This window comes from Notamacropus eugenii, chromosome 3 (genome assembly GCF_028372415.1).
Source record: "Notamacropus eugenii isolate mMacEug1 chromosome 3, mMacEug1.pri_v2, whole genome shotgun sequence".
Lineage (NCBI taxonomy): Eukaryota > Metazoa > Chordata > Mammalia > Diprotodontia > Macropodidae > Notamacropus > Notamacropus eugenii.
The window spans coordinates 98,268,997-98,281,853 of record NC_092874.1 but is presented as its reverse complement, the minus strand read 5'-3'; the positions used below and the strand labels follow the sequence as shown (position 1 = coordinate 98,281,853).

General features: G+C 35.1%; 1 protein-coding gene and 1 pseudogene across 8 annotated transcripts in view; one reads left to right on the top strand and one right to left on the bottom strand.

The window, feature by feature from the left end:
- EZH2 (enhancer of zeste 2 polycomb repressive complex 2 subunit) overlaps positions 1–12,857 on the bottom strand; it is a 104,051-nt gene that overhangs the window by 47,076 nt on the left and 44,118 nt on the right. For 4 of the 8 annotated variants that reach the window (XM_072652420.1, XM_072652425.1, XM_072652421.1 and 1 more), the window contains exons 3-4: positions 10,275–10,398; positions 6,364–6,492 (exon numbers count right to left, since the gene is read on the bottom strand). In XM_072652420.1, coding sequence (XP_072508521.1) covers positions 6,364–6,492; positions 10,275–10,391 — 246 coding nt within the window. In that variant the 5' untranslated portion in view covers positions 10,392–10,398. The remainder of the gene's footprint in view (positions 1–6,363; positions 6,493–10,274; positions 10,399–12,857) is intronic. The other 4 variants (XM_072652422.1, XM_072652427.1, XM_072652424.1 and 1 more) reach the window with 1 other exon arrangement.
- On the top strand, positions 1,020–2,108 carry LOC140531032 (cyclin-dependent kinase 1 pseudogene; annotated as a pseudogene).

Genomic DNA, 12,857 nt, shown 5'->3' with positions numbered 1-12,857 from the left:
TACATGATCAGTCTACCTTCCTTGCTAATTCATTAATCTCTTCTTCTCCTCCAACACTAAATCTGTGATCTTACAATCTTATCTTCTAGTGTTTCTAAGCAAGCTAGTTATTAAACTACATTTTCCTTTTTCTCTTTTCAGCAAAATCCTCTTATACTACTGCTTCTGTAACATCAGCATCACCAAGAAAGCTGACCAATCAAGGTGTGTGTTTGTGTGTGCATATATTTAAGTCTTCATTTGACTTCACTTGTAAACATGAGGACACCTAAAGAAAAAAAATCAAAGTCTTGTAGGAACAATATAGTCATATGAAATTCCACCATAAATAGTTAAAACTCCATAATGACAGGAAGTTTTTTCAATGACTAAATATTTCATATCAGTCAGAAGCCCAGGAGATTTTTTTTTTAAAGTAAATCCGTTTTAAAATTTTTTAAATTGAATTAGTGTCTTCCTAAAAAATAAGCAGCCACAGAATCATAGACTACATGAGTTGAAAGGGTTCTTAGAACTCATTTTACTTATAGAGAAAATTAAGGTCTGAAGAACTTGAATTGCTCCCAAATACTTTGCAAATTCACTACTGTCTTTTAAATGGAGGGCAACATGAATGAGAGAAAAAATATAAATTTTTAAAAAGTACAACCTCAATCATTTTTCACAAAAAAGAAAAAGTATTTAAACAAAACAGAACAGACCCATTACAAAATATGTCCAGAGGAAGATATGTGAAATTCTAAACAAGATTTCAGGCAGTGCTTGTTTTAATGACTAAGAGAAAATTGACATGAAAGCTGTACTAAAAATCAAACTGAATATATATATCCATATATTGCTACAAAAAAAGAGTGCATCACATAGATGCTGCCCAACAAAAATACCATGCTGGACACCGTCCAAAAGATCTAAGGGCAAAATAACATGCAAATGCTTCTGATATTACAGATGCTGTGTTCAACAAAACAAAACAGGATATAAAGAACAAAATTGTATGTAAAAATACATAGTAAAACTTGATGGGGATAAAAATGGTAACATTGTTCAAAGCAAAATCTCTAAAAAACAAAGTAATAGCGCTAGATATCTAAGCTTATATTCCAAAGAGATCAAAGAAAGAAGAAAAAGATCTAAATGTACAACATACATATAGCAATACAAGCTCCAATGCAAAACACAGCTGTCACTGCCTCCCGTCCAGCTCTGCTCAGAGTCTACAGAATACACTGGAAGACTGCAAAAGAAGAAAGCTAAGAAAGGCACCTATGGTGTTATATGTAAGGGTCAACACGAAACTACAGGTCAGGGAGTGGTTATGAAGGGAATTACAGAGTGAGGAAAGGGCTCCAAGTACTGAACTTCCAGAAATTTCTGATTAAAGAGCTTCATCATCCTACTAACATAGTCATGGTTCAAGATGTACTCAGGCTACAGCTCTTACAGATTCTACCCTTCCTGGTCAATAAATGGGTTCTTTATTTGTTAAAAGTTATTTGTATCAAATCTTACAAGGTGATATCTTTTGTCCCTCAAAAGTCCTTCATAGAGATTTGAAATCTCTAAATTAGTTAACAGATGATGAAGTATTTAAGCTGACTGTGGACCTGCATGGGATTTTAGAATATCTATAAAGGTACAGAAACATAATAAAACACCACAGTATGGATCCCCAGAGATACACTAGGGTCTGATAGAGATTCTACTCCAGTAAATATTTGGAGGGGAGCACAATATTTGCAGAATTAGCAACCAAGAAGCTATTTTTCCATGGAGATTCAGCAACTGATCAACTTTGCAGAATCTTAAAAGCTCTGAGAACTTCTAATGATGAAATGTAGACAGAAGTTAAATCATTGTAGGATGATAAGAATGTATTCCCCAAGTGGAAACCTGGAAGCCTGACTTCACATATCAAACACTTGAATGAAAACAACAAAGATTTCCACTCTACAATGTTGGTCAATGATCTTGCCAAACAAATTTGCGGCAAAATAGCAATAAACCATCCATACTTTAAGAAGCCATAGTTTTCCTGGCAAAAGTTTCCAGAGGTTCTGTATCAAGAATGAATAGTCCTCTTTTACTGTTAAAAAAAAAAAAAAAGACAACACTGTCAACCTATGTTTATATTTATATATATATGTACACATACATATATATACATACATATGTATGTGAGTGTGTTCCTTTTCTTTATTGTGAACTAAAGCTGTCCTGTTATCAAAGGTGTTACTTTAAAATGTAAATGTCATTATATATTGAATAATGCTCTATGTAGATCTGATTATGTGTTTGTTTTCTTTTGTAAAAATTAAATCAATAACAAATAAACAGATGTATCTATCTATACAGAGATATGTGGGTATATAGAGAAATAGAAAAAGAGGCAGACAGAAAGAGAAACATCTTTTATTATCAGCAAGAACAGGAAACAAAGTGGGTACCATTAATTGGGGGATTAGCTGAACAAATTACGGTATATGAATGTGATCTCGAGAGCCATCATAAGCATAAAGTCTCAGGTGGGAAGACAGGAATCCTTCTATCTATTGCCCCCAAGGGGTTTCTAGCTTACTCTGGTGGAGGCAATCTCTACCCACCCCCAGTCTCCTGATGAGGTTTCCTTCCATACTCCCACCTGCTCTGCAGGAAGCCTCCTGAGGTCTCCCAAGACATAATATAACTAAAGTACCTGGTTTCAGATTCCACCTCTGATTTGTACCGCCTATATGACTTCAGGCAAATCAATTTCCTCAGCTAAAAACATGAGGAGGTTGAGCTAGACTGCCTCAGAGGTCCTTCCCAGCTCTAAATCTATAAACCTGTGACTTGTCTAAGGTTAGACTTCAAGGGACATCCTCAAATAGCTTGCTCACATGCCTCTCTCAAAGAATCTCTCTTCAATCACTGACGCTCTGTCTGGGTTCACTCCTTAATTGTGAGCAGATGCCCATTTCTTATACTGGGCTCCATCCCAGTGATTCTGAAATCTCAGGTGGCAATATACAAATCCAGTTCTATGACCAACTGGTTGTTCCTTTACTCCCAACCCTCTGTTTTAACTATGCCATTTGGAACCCATAATTAACAAACTTCCTTTCATCTTCATTAAAATAACTAACAAACTTCCTTTCTCACTCCTTCCACACTCTGGCTCTTGACTAAGCCTAGCTCTGCCCTGATGACAATGTCTCTGCTTATCACCTGTTCCAGGACCTACTACGCTTCCTCTCAGACAGCTGGACTCAGTGGCAGCCATGGGGGAGCTGAAATGCTATTTCTTCCCTATAACCACTTCCAGACTCTCCTCCCACCTTCATTGAGCAACTTCTCCTCTGAGGTTCATGGTACCCAAATTTCATCACCCAATTCAGGCCCACAAGACAACATTCTTCCTCAACAAGTTCAGAACAGAGTTCACAGTCTCTCCTCCTACTCATATCTTGTTCTCCTACTAAAGATTTTGACATATGTATTGATGTTCCCTCAAATATTTTAATTTCCCTGCTACTTGATCTATTAAAGGAATATGAGCTACTCCTCCACTCCACCAAAAACTAGAAATGGTCATATCCTTTATCAAATGTGTTTCACTTCAAGGTTCATAAATTCTAAAATTCCTTTATATGAGTGTGACCTTTTTATCTTTCTGTTTTTCTCTATGACTCTACGTCTTCTCTTGTGACCCGTAATACTTCCTTTTATCGTCACTGACATCCATTCCCTTTGCTCCTCTGTTTATTCCCAAGCCTGGCTCTGGCTACATTCTCTTCTCCTCCCTAACAACATTTTGGTAAAGCAATTCAAAACCCTCTGCTACTCAGCAAACAGGGTTAAGTGACTTATCCAGGGTCACAAAGCTTGTATCTGAGGCCATTTTTGAACTCAGGTCTTCCTGACTCCAGACACGGCATTCCATCCACCATACCACCTAGTTAACATATTCCTAAATCCCCTTCCCCATTGTCCTATCACAGATCCCATCTTCCCAAACTCTAACCCTGATTAATCTCACTGTATTCTTCATTCCAATTTATGTGCTCTTGAACAGAACTCAAGGAAATCAAGAAACTGTGCTGACAATTTTATGCCATCTAATCTCAATTAGGCACTTCACTGTAGCAAGAAAAACATTCTATTTATTGCTGCTCCCTGCATCAATCAATCATTTTTTTTAAGATATGCAGAAGAAAATTCAGAAAGGGCCACAGAAAAGCAGTGCAGTATTAGAAAAAACAAGTTAAATTTTTAGATAAACTTTTAAAAAGATGACAAGAAAGTTTTCACTGTATGAAAAATATAGTGAAGATTCACTACTGTTCCATAAGCAGTCTTCTTTTTCTATTCTTTCTACTAAGGAAGTATTCATGTTTCTAGATGTGTCAAATTCATAAAAATAAAAAGAAATTTTTTTTTAAAGTAGCAGTCAAAGATCAAGTACCCAAGAGTTTAAGGGTATCTTGGTAAACATACCTTCTGGATTCAAGCACAAAACACCCTAAATATTCTAAAGTCATTTTTCTTTGTCAAGTCACTTCACCTGAATCAGACAGTAAATCTTTTTCAGATATTACTTACCAAATAGTCAAATAAAGTTAATTAGTCTTTTGATAACATAAATGTATTTTCATTTACACAGCAGAGAAAGAAAGTAAAGTGAAAATCATTACAAAACAGAAATAATTTTGCCATCCATCTCTGCTGCTCTCAATCTCTTGGATTGAAGAAGAAAGGCTTGTACAGCAGTGAGCAAAGCATTGGGATGATGCCACTGACTGCATTACTAAAAACAAGAAGCACCCCTAGAACTCGGGGTTAGAAAAGTCTTGTCAAACTCTGGTGAATAAAGAACATGTCTGAGTGTCAGCTGAGGAACACAGTGTGAGATTCTGCCAAGTATATATGAGCAATCTTTGACTTCTCCATCGTTTTATCTGCTGTTTCTTCAATCTTCAGAGGGATGTGAAAGAAATCAGTACACATTTAGAGATGGGATCCAATATCACAAAACAAGAATGTGAAAGGGCCTTTAACTAGGCAACCAGTGTACACTGAAGGGGAGAAAGAGGAAAAACTGATGGGCAGAAACTACTGGTGGAGAGAGTTCAATGGGACTGATTCAACAGTTTTATATGACAAAAGTTTTAGTCAGTGAGTCTGGGGATTTATTTCTTTACTTTTCATTTTATTTATTATTTATTTTATATTATTTTCTATATTATATTATACTATATTACTTTCAAGTACTTTCTATACCTACTTAAAAATGGAGGTCATAAAGTAAAAAAAAAAAATCAAAATAAATGTTTACTGGGCTTTTTTTCTATTCCCAATTTTTAAAAATTACTGTGCTTGAACTGACAAAAACCAGGAGATTATTTACTGCCCAATAGCTTAGGGTTTCACTTTGCCCTAAAACATAAAAAATAGACATTAGCTAATAAAACTTGTTTTATAAAAACTTTTACATGTAATGCACTAAAGATGAAAATGTTGTAAATAATCCAAATTAAACATCCATAATTTTTATATTTCAAAGCTAACAAATAAGGAATTCATATTTCAATTTCTCCCTACAATTCAGGCATGGGGTAGGTGAAGGGGAAGAGAGACAAAAAAGATATTCTCCATTTTTAAATTTCCAGAAATTTAAAATCATATAGTCAAGCAGAACATGAGTTATGCAGAAGAAACAGCTTTATCTCTTCTTGGGAGTTAGTGCTGATTGAGCTAGAAAGGAAATCCTATTTCTCTTAGAAGAGATAGTCTGAATTGCTCAAACTTTCACCATTTAAAAAAAAATTAATAATATGTACTGATCCAAATTAATAAATCTGATTAATTTTTGGTTAATTATAAAAATACTCTTTTTGTCCAAAATAACTGCCTAGCTCAGCGGAAAGAATTGCTATTGCTTGTATTTAAATCTAGCTGGTTCCACTCACCTTTTTCTGAGTATTTGCTAGAAAGCTAAGTGTAGTATTCTCTGGAGCCCAAAGTCAAAGCCCTTACTTCTAACAGAAAGGATAATATCAGTCTTCAAAAAGAGTATCTAAAAAACATTCCACAAGCCATATATGTAGGGAGAAAAAATTCTTAGGATGAGAACAACTCATGCTAACTAATGGTCAATTCTATTTATTATTATGAAGAGAACTCCAATGGTGGTGCCAAAAGCTTATTCAATATTTCAATTTCTAAAATACTTAAACAGAAGCTAATAAATAATTTCATATGAGAAAGCCAATAACAAAAAGATAAGCATGCTGAAAAGTTAAGTGATTTCCTCACAACTTCCAACCAATTTTCCACTAGTAAAACCAAAATGTGCTGACATTACTACAACATGTCATGTTAACCAACCTCCCTGGTCCCGCGCAATGAGCTCACAGAAGTCATGATGTGTACAGGCTGTATCCTTCGTTGTTTCCATTCTTGGTTTAAGATTTCTGTCCTTTCTAGAATCTTCTGCCGATTAGAATTAAACATACTCTTTAAAAAAAAGGAGAGGGGAAGAAGGAAATTGTTAATTGCATGTCATCAAGCAATTTTCCTAGAAAGCCATCATAAAGGCTTTCTCAAAAATGTATGTATGTATGTATGTACAATATATACACACATATATAAATAAAACAATATAACCTAGTATTTCATAGTGGAAAAAATAGATAAAATGAACATTTTCTGAAAAAAATATTCTCTATATTTTCCTTGTTATATATAAAAGTAAACTTATTTTTAGACATACAGAAAACAAGGAAGTGTTCTACACTTAAATAGGGAAGTACAAATTCTTGATATATACTTGCAGAGTAAAAATCTATTACAAAGATATCATTTATTTCAAATTTGGTTGTATGACTGCCAAAATGTCACCATCACTATATTAAAATACATGATTAAAATTGACATTTACCTTATCATGACATGACCTTAGCTGTAATTATAGCATTTGAAATTAAAGCTTTTCATATTTCTGACAAGTCAATTCATATTTAAGTTAGTAAAACAAGTTAGACATGTAAAATTTGTGATTTAAGAATCAAAGATTTCCTTTCTCAACTGAGAGAGTGAGGGTAGGGGAAGTCATGGGAGATTGGAGGAGGGATAGGTTTGGAAGTACCTGTGGAGAGGGGGACAGTGAGTTGAAAAGGGAGGTGCAGTGGGATTGCCTAGAGGCAAGTAAAGGTCCAGTTGAGGTTGTATAACACAAATTTGTAGTGGACCCAATCAGAGTGGTTGAATGATTTTCTCCACCTTCATTCAGCAGCACGTATGTAGGAGAGAAGGCAGTTGTGGGAGACATCCAAGACTGAGGCATGACAGGACACAATCAGCAAAATTATAAGGGGGCTAAGGACTTGAGAGATGAACTGGTTCACCAAGGGGTCAACTTGGGGAAAAAAGGAAAGAATGGCTAGGACAGAGGAGATGGCCTGGGAAGAGAACTATGGGGACAGGATTAGAGATCATCTTGTGGATACAGAGTTTTATAAGGAAAGAACATATGTATTTGTAAGGATAGCATATATGTTTTGTAAGGAAAGGCAGAAGGAGAGATGGAAAGGAAGTAGATCAGATGAGAAAAATTCAAAATTCTTAAACACAATGGTGGTACATATGTGGGTAATGGCAAGAACAATGGTATGACAATCTTTGTGTATAGTTGAGGATGGGTGAAGGAATAGCTCATGGGAAGTAAGCCTGAAAAACTGAGTGGTTTGATTGTCTGAGGGAGAGTCAGTATGTTTGTTTAAGTCCCCCGGGATGAGGGTGAGAGCTGGGGAGGAGAAAGAAAAACAGATACCAAACTCAACGACCAAGGAAGAAGAATGGTCTAGATGACTGCTTAAATAAAGGCAGACTGCTCATATACCCCAATAAATACCAGAAATTCCTACCAAACTAAATAATGATTCAGAAATCCAGAGAAAAGCTACAGTATGCAACTTTTACCTCAGAATTGCAGAAAAATAACAGCTGGAAGCCCATGGGCAAAAGGGAAAGCAAGGCCATCAGCAGTACCAACACGAACAGGCAGACAAGCCAGCAACCCCTCAGCTAGCACACAAATGAACTCAGAGGTCCCTGGCACTCTGTCCTGAAATGCCACAGAGGGCCCTGACGGTCCAAGGGGACCCTGGTGAGACCAAGGAAGGCTGATCATATCCACAAGAGTAATTGGGGGCTGAACCTAGCTTTGGCATAAATCTCCAATTCAAGAACTGAGTCTAAAAAGTTGAGTAAGTCAAAGAACGCACCAACAAGTCCAGAATTTTTTTTACAAATCCTAAAAGGAGAGAGTAATTCTATAACAACTGTAAGCAGAGTCTCAAAGGAAAAATGGATTTTCCACTAGGACTTCAGGAATACCTAAAATTAAACAAGAGATTAAAAAATGAAATAAAAGCTTAGCGAAGGAATCAGAAGAATGGTTTAAAAGTTTGTTAACCTTACCAAAGAAATGGACTTCCTGAAAACTAAAAAAGACCAAACAGAATAATCCCATGCAACAACAAGAAATATCAGAACAAAGTCAAAAGATTTATAGAAAAGAAAAATATAAGGTATCATACCAAAAACTAATAACCTGGAAAACAGTCAAAGAGAAATAATCTGAGAATCATTGAAGTCCCTGAAAAGTATGATGAAAAAAAAGGCTTGGAGGCTGTATTTCAAGAAATTATAAATGAAAACTTTCCAACTCTATAAAAAAAGAGCAAATTGAAGCTAGGAATAATCTGATTACTTCTGAAAAGAAATTCGAAAAGCCACAAACAAAATAATACCAAGCTCTCACATCAAGAAAAAAATATTGCAAGCTTAAAAAAAGTTAGTTCAAGTACCAAGAACTACAGTCCAGACTTGGCAGCTCTTACTATAAACAAGAGATCTTAGAATACTATGTCCCAAAAGATAGCTAACAATCAAGAATAAATTAACCAGTAAAACTGAGTATAAACCTATAGGTAAAAAAGTAGACTCCTAATGAAAGAGAAAACTTTCAGTCTTTTCTAATGAAAAGACTGGAGCCAACTAGCTATTCTGAAACACAAAAACAAAAATCTGCAGAATATTAGAAAGGTAAATTTATTTGAGCTCTATGATGGTGTATAGTACTAACAATCTAAAAACAGGAAAAAAAACCCTTGAGAAACTAAAGTCTTTAAAGAGTTTGAGAGGAACTGGTGGTAGATAAATTGTATTTAAGGGGAAAAAGAAGGGAAAATAAAAGAAGCAATACATTCATGTAGAAAGGAAGAAATGGGGAAGTGGAACATCTCATAATTGGGGTGTGTGAGAATATACAAATATGAAAGAAGAGTGGACATCAGATGCACCTCACTAATGTGGAAAAACAAATGAAGATTGGACACACATACAATTTTGGTGTAAAAATATATCAATCTTAACACGGAAACAAGCAAGAATGGGAAGGGGGGTTTAGAAGAAGAAGAATACGGGTGAAGGAATGAGCACAAGAAAAACAAACTTCAAGGTCAATTAAAAGAAAAAAAATTAGAAACTAAGGAATGCCTTAAACTGCCTATTAGACAACTAACGAATGGCTCAACAAACTATGATACGTAAACATAATGGAATATTACTGTGCTTGTGTGGGATCACAAGACCCGTAATGAAGTCTTCACTTTATCCCACTCATGCTGAATGAAATGACAAAAGAGATTTCAAAGAATACTGGATAGTGTATACTGACCCAGGGTGAAATGAGAAGAAGCAAGAGAACAATTTATACAAAGACCACTTCATAAAGAAAAACAACTTGAAAGGCTTAAAAATGAAAGACTTTCTTGAAAATTAATGAAATGACCAACCATGTCTGCATAGCACCTATCATTAGGTATGTTTCCCGTATGGCCACCACGCAGTTTCATTTTGCTTGACTGTTCATTTGTTACATGAGGCTTTTTTCTTTCCTCTTGGTTCTTAATTGCAATGGGTTAAAATGGGAAGAGCAAATTTGCAATGATATTCCCCCTGCCACACACTACCAAAAAGGCCACTGAAATATTGAAAAAAAAATAACACAAGAAAGGAATTTCAGAAAGAAACACAAACAGGGAGAACACTTTTGAAAGCAATGTGTGTAATCTATTGTTTACTTCTTTTCTTAAGTGATATGAAATGGAAATTCAATGTTTCATATACAAACCTCTTTGTGTTCAGTTGTTTATGTAAATGTTCTTTTTTGATGTTTAAGTTCAAACTTTTTTTAAAAATTAAATTATTTTTAAAAAAAGATAAATCCATACCTTTACTTCATCAGCTCGTCTGAACCTCTTGAGCTGCCTCAGTCTCATGTATTCAGATTTTACACGCTTTCGCCAACAAACTGGTCCCTTCTCGGATTTCTTTCCAGTCTGGCCCATGATTATCCTAAAAAAGCAATTGTTTCACAATAAAATAACTAATCTGCATAACCTAAACATGATCAGTTATATTCAATTCAACACTATTTCAATTCTGAATAAATAAAAACAATACAGGAAAAAGTATTAAGCTATAGTCTGTCATTAGCAGAAATATACTCATCCTGCACAACTTTTACCTTTTCAGGAAAAAAAAGCATTTTGTGTCGAGGATAAAGCACAAAATGCATCTTTAAATAAACTTTGGATTTACAAAGGTTCTAAAGTCTCTAAATAGTCATTTTACTAAAAATTTGAACAATAATAAAGGAGTCAAATGTCTAATGCTAGCTAAGCTAGCTTTGGCCATTTTTTACATGTATTTTTACACGTATAAAAGATCTGGTTACTGAATTGGAAATAGAAAATAAAATGAACATCATAATCTTTAAAAAGATCAATCAAAAATTAAATGAAGACTACATACAACAAAAACAGGAAAATAAAGTTTAATATACATAAAGCCTACAAATTATATAGTAAAAGTTCATCATAGAGGCAATTCTTACCTTTTTTCCACTTAGCATTACCTAATAAACTCCCCTTTTCTTTACCTTTACCAAATGCCCAAGACTGCTCAGGTGAAGGTGAAGGAACAGTGCATGTTACATCACCTAACAGCAATCTCCATCAAGATCCATTTTAATCTCTTTCTTAGCACAATTACAAATTGCTTTCCAATATATTTAGATCAAGTCACAGATCCACTGACAGCGTATTAGCAACCCTGTCTTTCCAAAATGGCTTCCACATACAATATTTCCCTTATTTCAGGGCCTCTTGACCTTTTTATGTATGTCACACCTTTGGCAATTTTTGTCATCTTTGCAAAGTGTGAGGTAAAACCTCAAGGTTATTTTGGCTTTGAGTTCTCTTAGTAACGATTTGGTGCAAGCTTTCATGTGATTGCTAACTGTTTGAAATTGTTTTGAGAATTGTTCGCTCTTATCCTTTAACTGCTCTTCCCACTGGGGAACTGCTTTTAGTCAAATATGTTTTTGTTAATTTGTCACAAGCATTTATTAAGGACTGCACTACTTACAAGACGCGCGACTAATGCCTGGGGGTAAAAAAGAAACAGTCACTGTCCTCCAAGAGCTTACATCCTAATGAGGGAGATACATATAAATCAGAACATACAAGATAAATACAAGGTAGGAGCATATCCTTAGATAGGATGGCTACAGAAGCTTGGAAACCAGGAAAGGCCTTCTGGAAGAGAAAATACCTGAACAGAATCTTAAAGGAAGCCAAGGATTCTAAGAGTTGGAGTTTCAAGAGAAGACCCTTACAAAAGCACAGAGAAGGGGTTGGAGTACATGAAGAATAAGTAGATTAGCATGACTGAACCACAGAGAAGGAATAGAAAATGAAGAGACTGGAAAAGTAGGAAGGGGTCAGATTGTGAAGAGCTTGAAATGCCAAACAAAGGCCTTTACATGTGATCTTGGAGGCAAACAAAGGAGCCACTGGAGCTTTATAAGCTCTACACTGTAAGAAAATCACTTGGACAACTAAATGGGGGATGGATTAGAGTAAGAAGTGACTTGAGTCAAGATGACCAATTATAAGAAGAATCTAGAAAAGAGGTGATAAAGGCCTGAAATAGGATGGTAGTTGTGTGGAGACGTTATAAAGAAAGAAATGACAAAAATATGGCAAAAGATTAGATTTGTATGGTAAATGAGACAAGCTGAAAATTATACTGAGGTTTGCAGACAGGAGTTTTTGGTAAAATGATGGTACCCTTGAAAGAAACTGGGAACTTCAGGGGAGGGTTGAGGATGTTCAAGCAGATTATTTTTGGTTAGACTGAGGATTAGAGAAAAATGATATTATAACATTTATGTTTTGTTGAGTTTGGCCTTAATATTATTTAACATCTATTCAGTCATCATTTGGTCATAGTATTGGTGTTTCAAATGACAGAGAGCATATGCAAGGCAAGTGAACAGAATGTTAAATTTGGAATTTAAATCCTGTCTCTGAATATTTACTAGCTGTGTGACTTGGGGCAAGTCACTTAACTTCTCATAACCTCAACTTCGTCATCAGTAAAATGGGGACAACAATATACTGACTCCCAAGGTTGTTGTAAGGCTCAAGTAAGATCGTTTTTGTCAAGAGTTTTACAAACTGTAAAGTGCATTATAATTGTGATACAGTTTATCTTTTAATTTTCTTTTGTTGGAATGAAGTAACACTCTAACTAAACACGACACCTTGATTAACAAATCCTTTCAGGATGAAACACTTGTTTTTTTAAAGTGGGCCTTGTCATAGAAGAGGCTCAAAGAGGCTCTTCAGCTTTGGCTTCAGTTTGCTGTTGAGAAAGAAAACGCAGTTGTGATGATTTAGTTATGCCCCTGTACATTAGCATTTTTAATTGTGGGATCAAGCAAGAAGCAGCTTGAGTGATACTGTTGA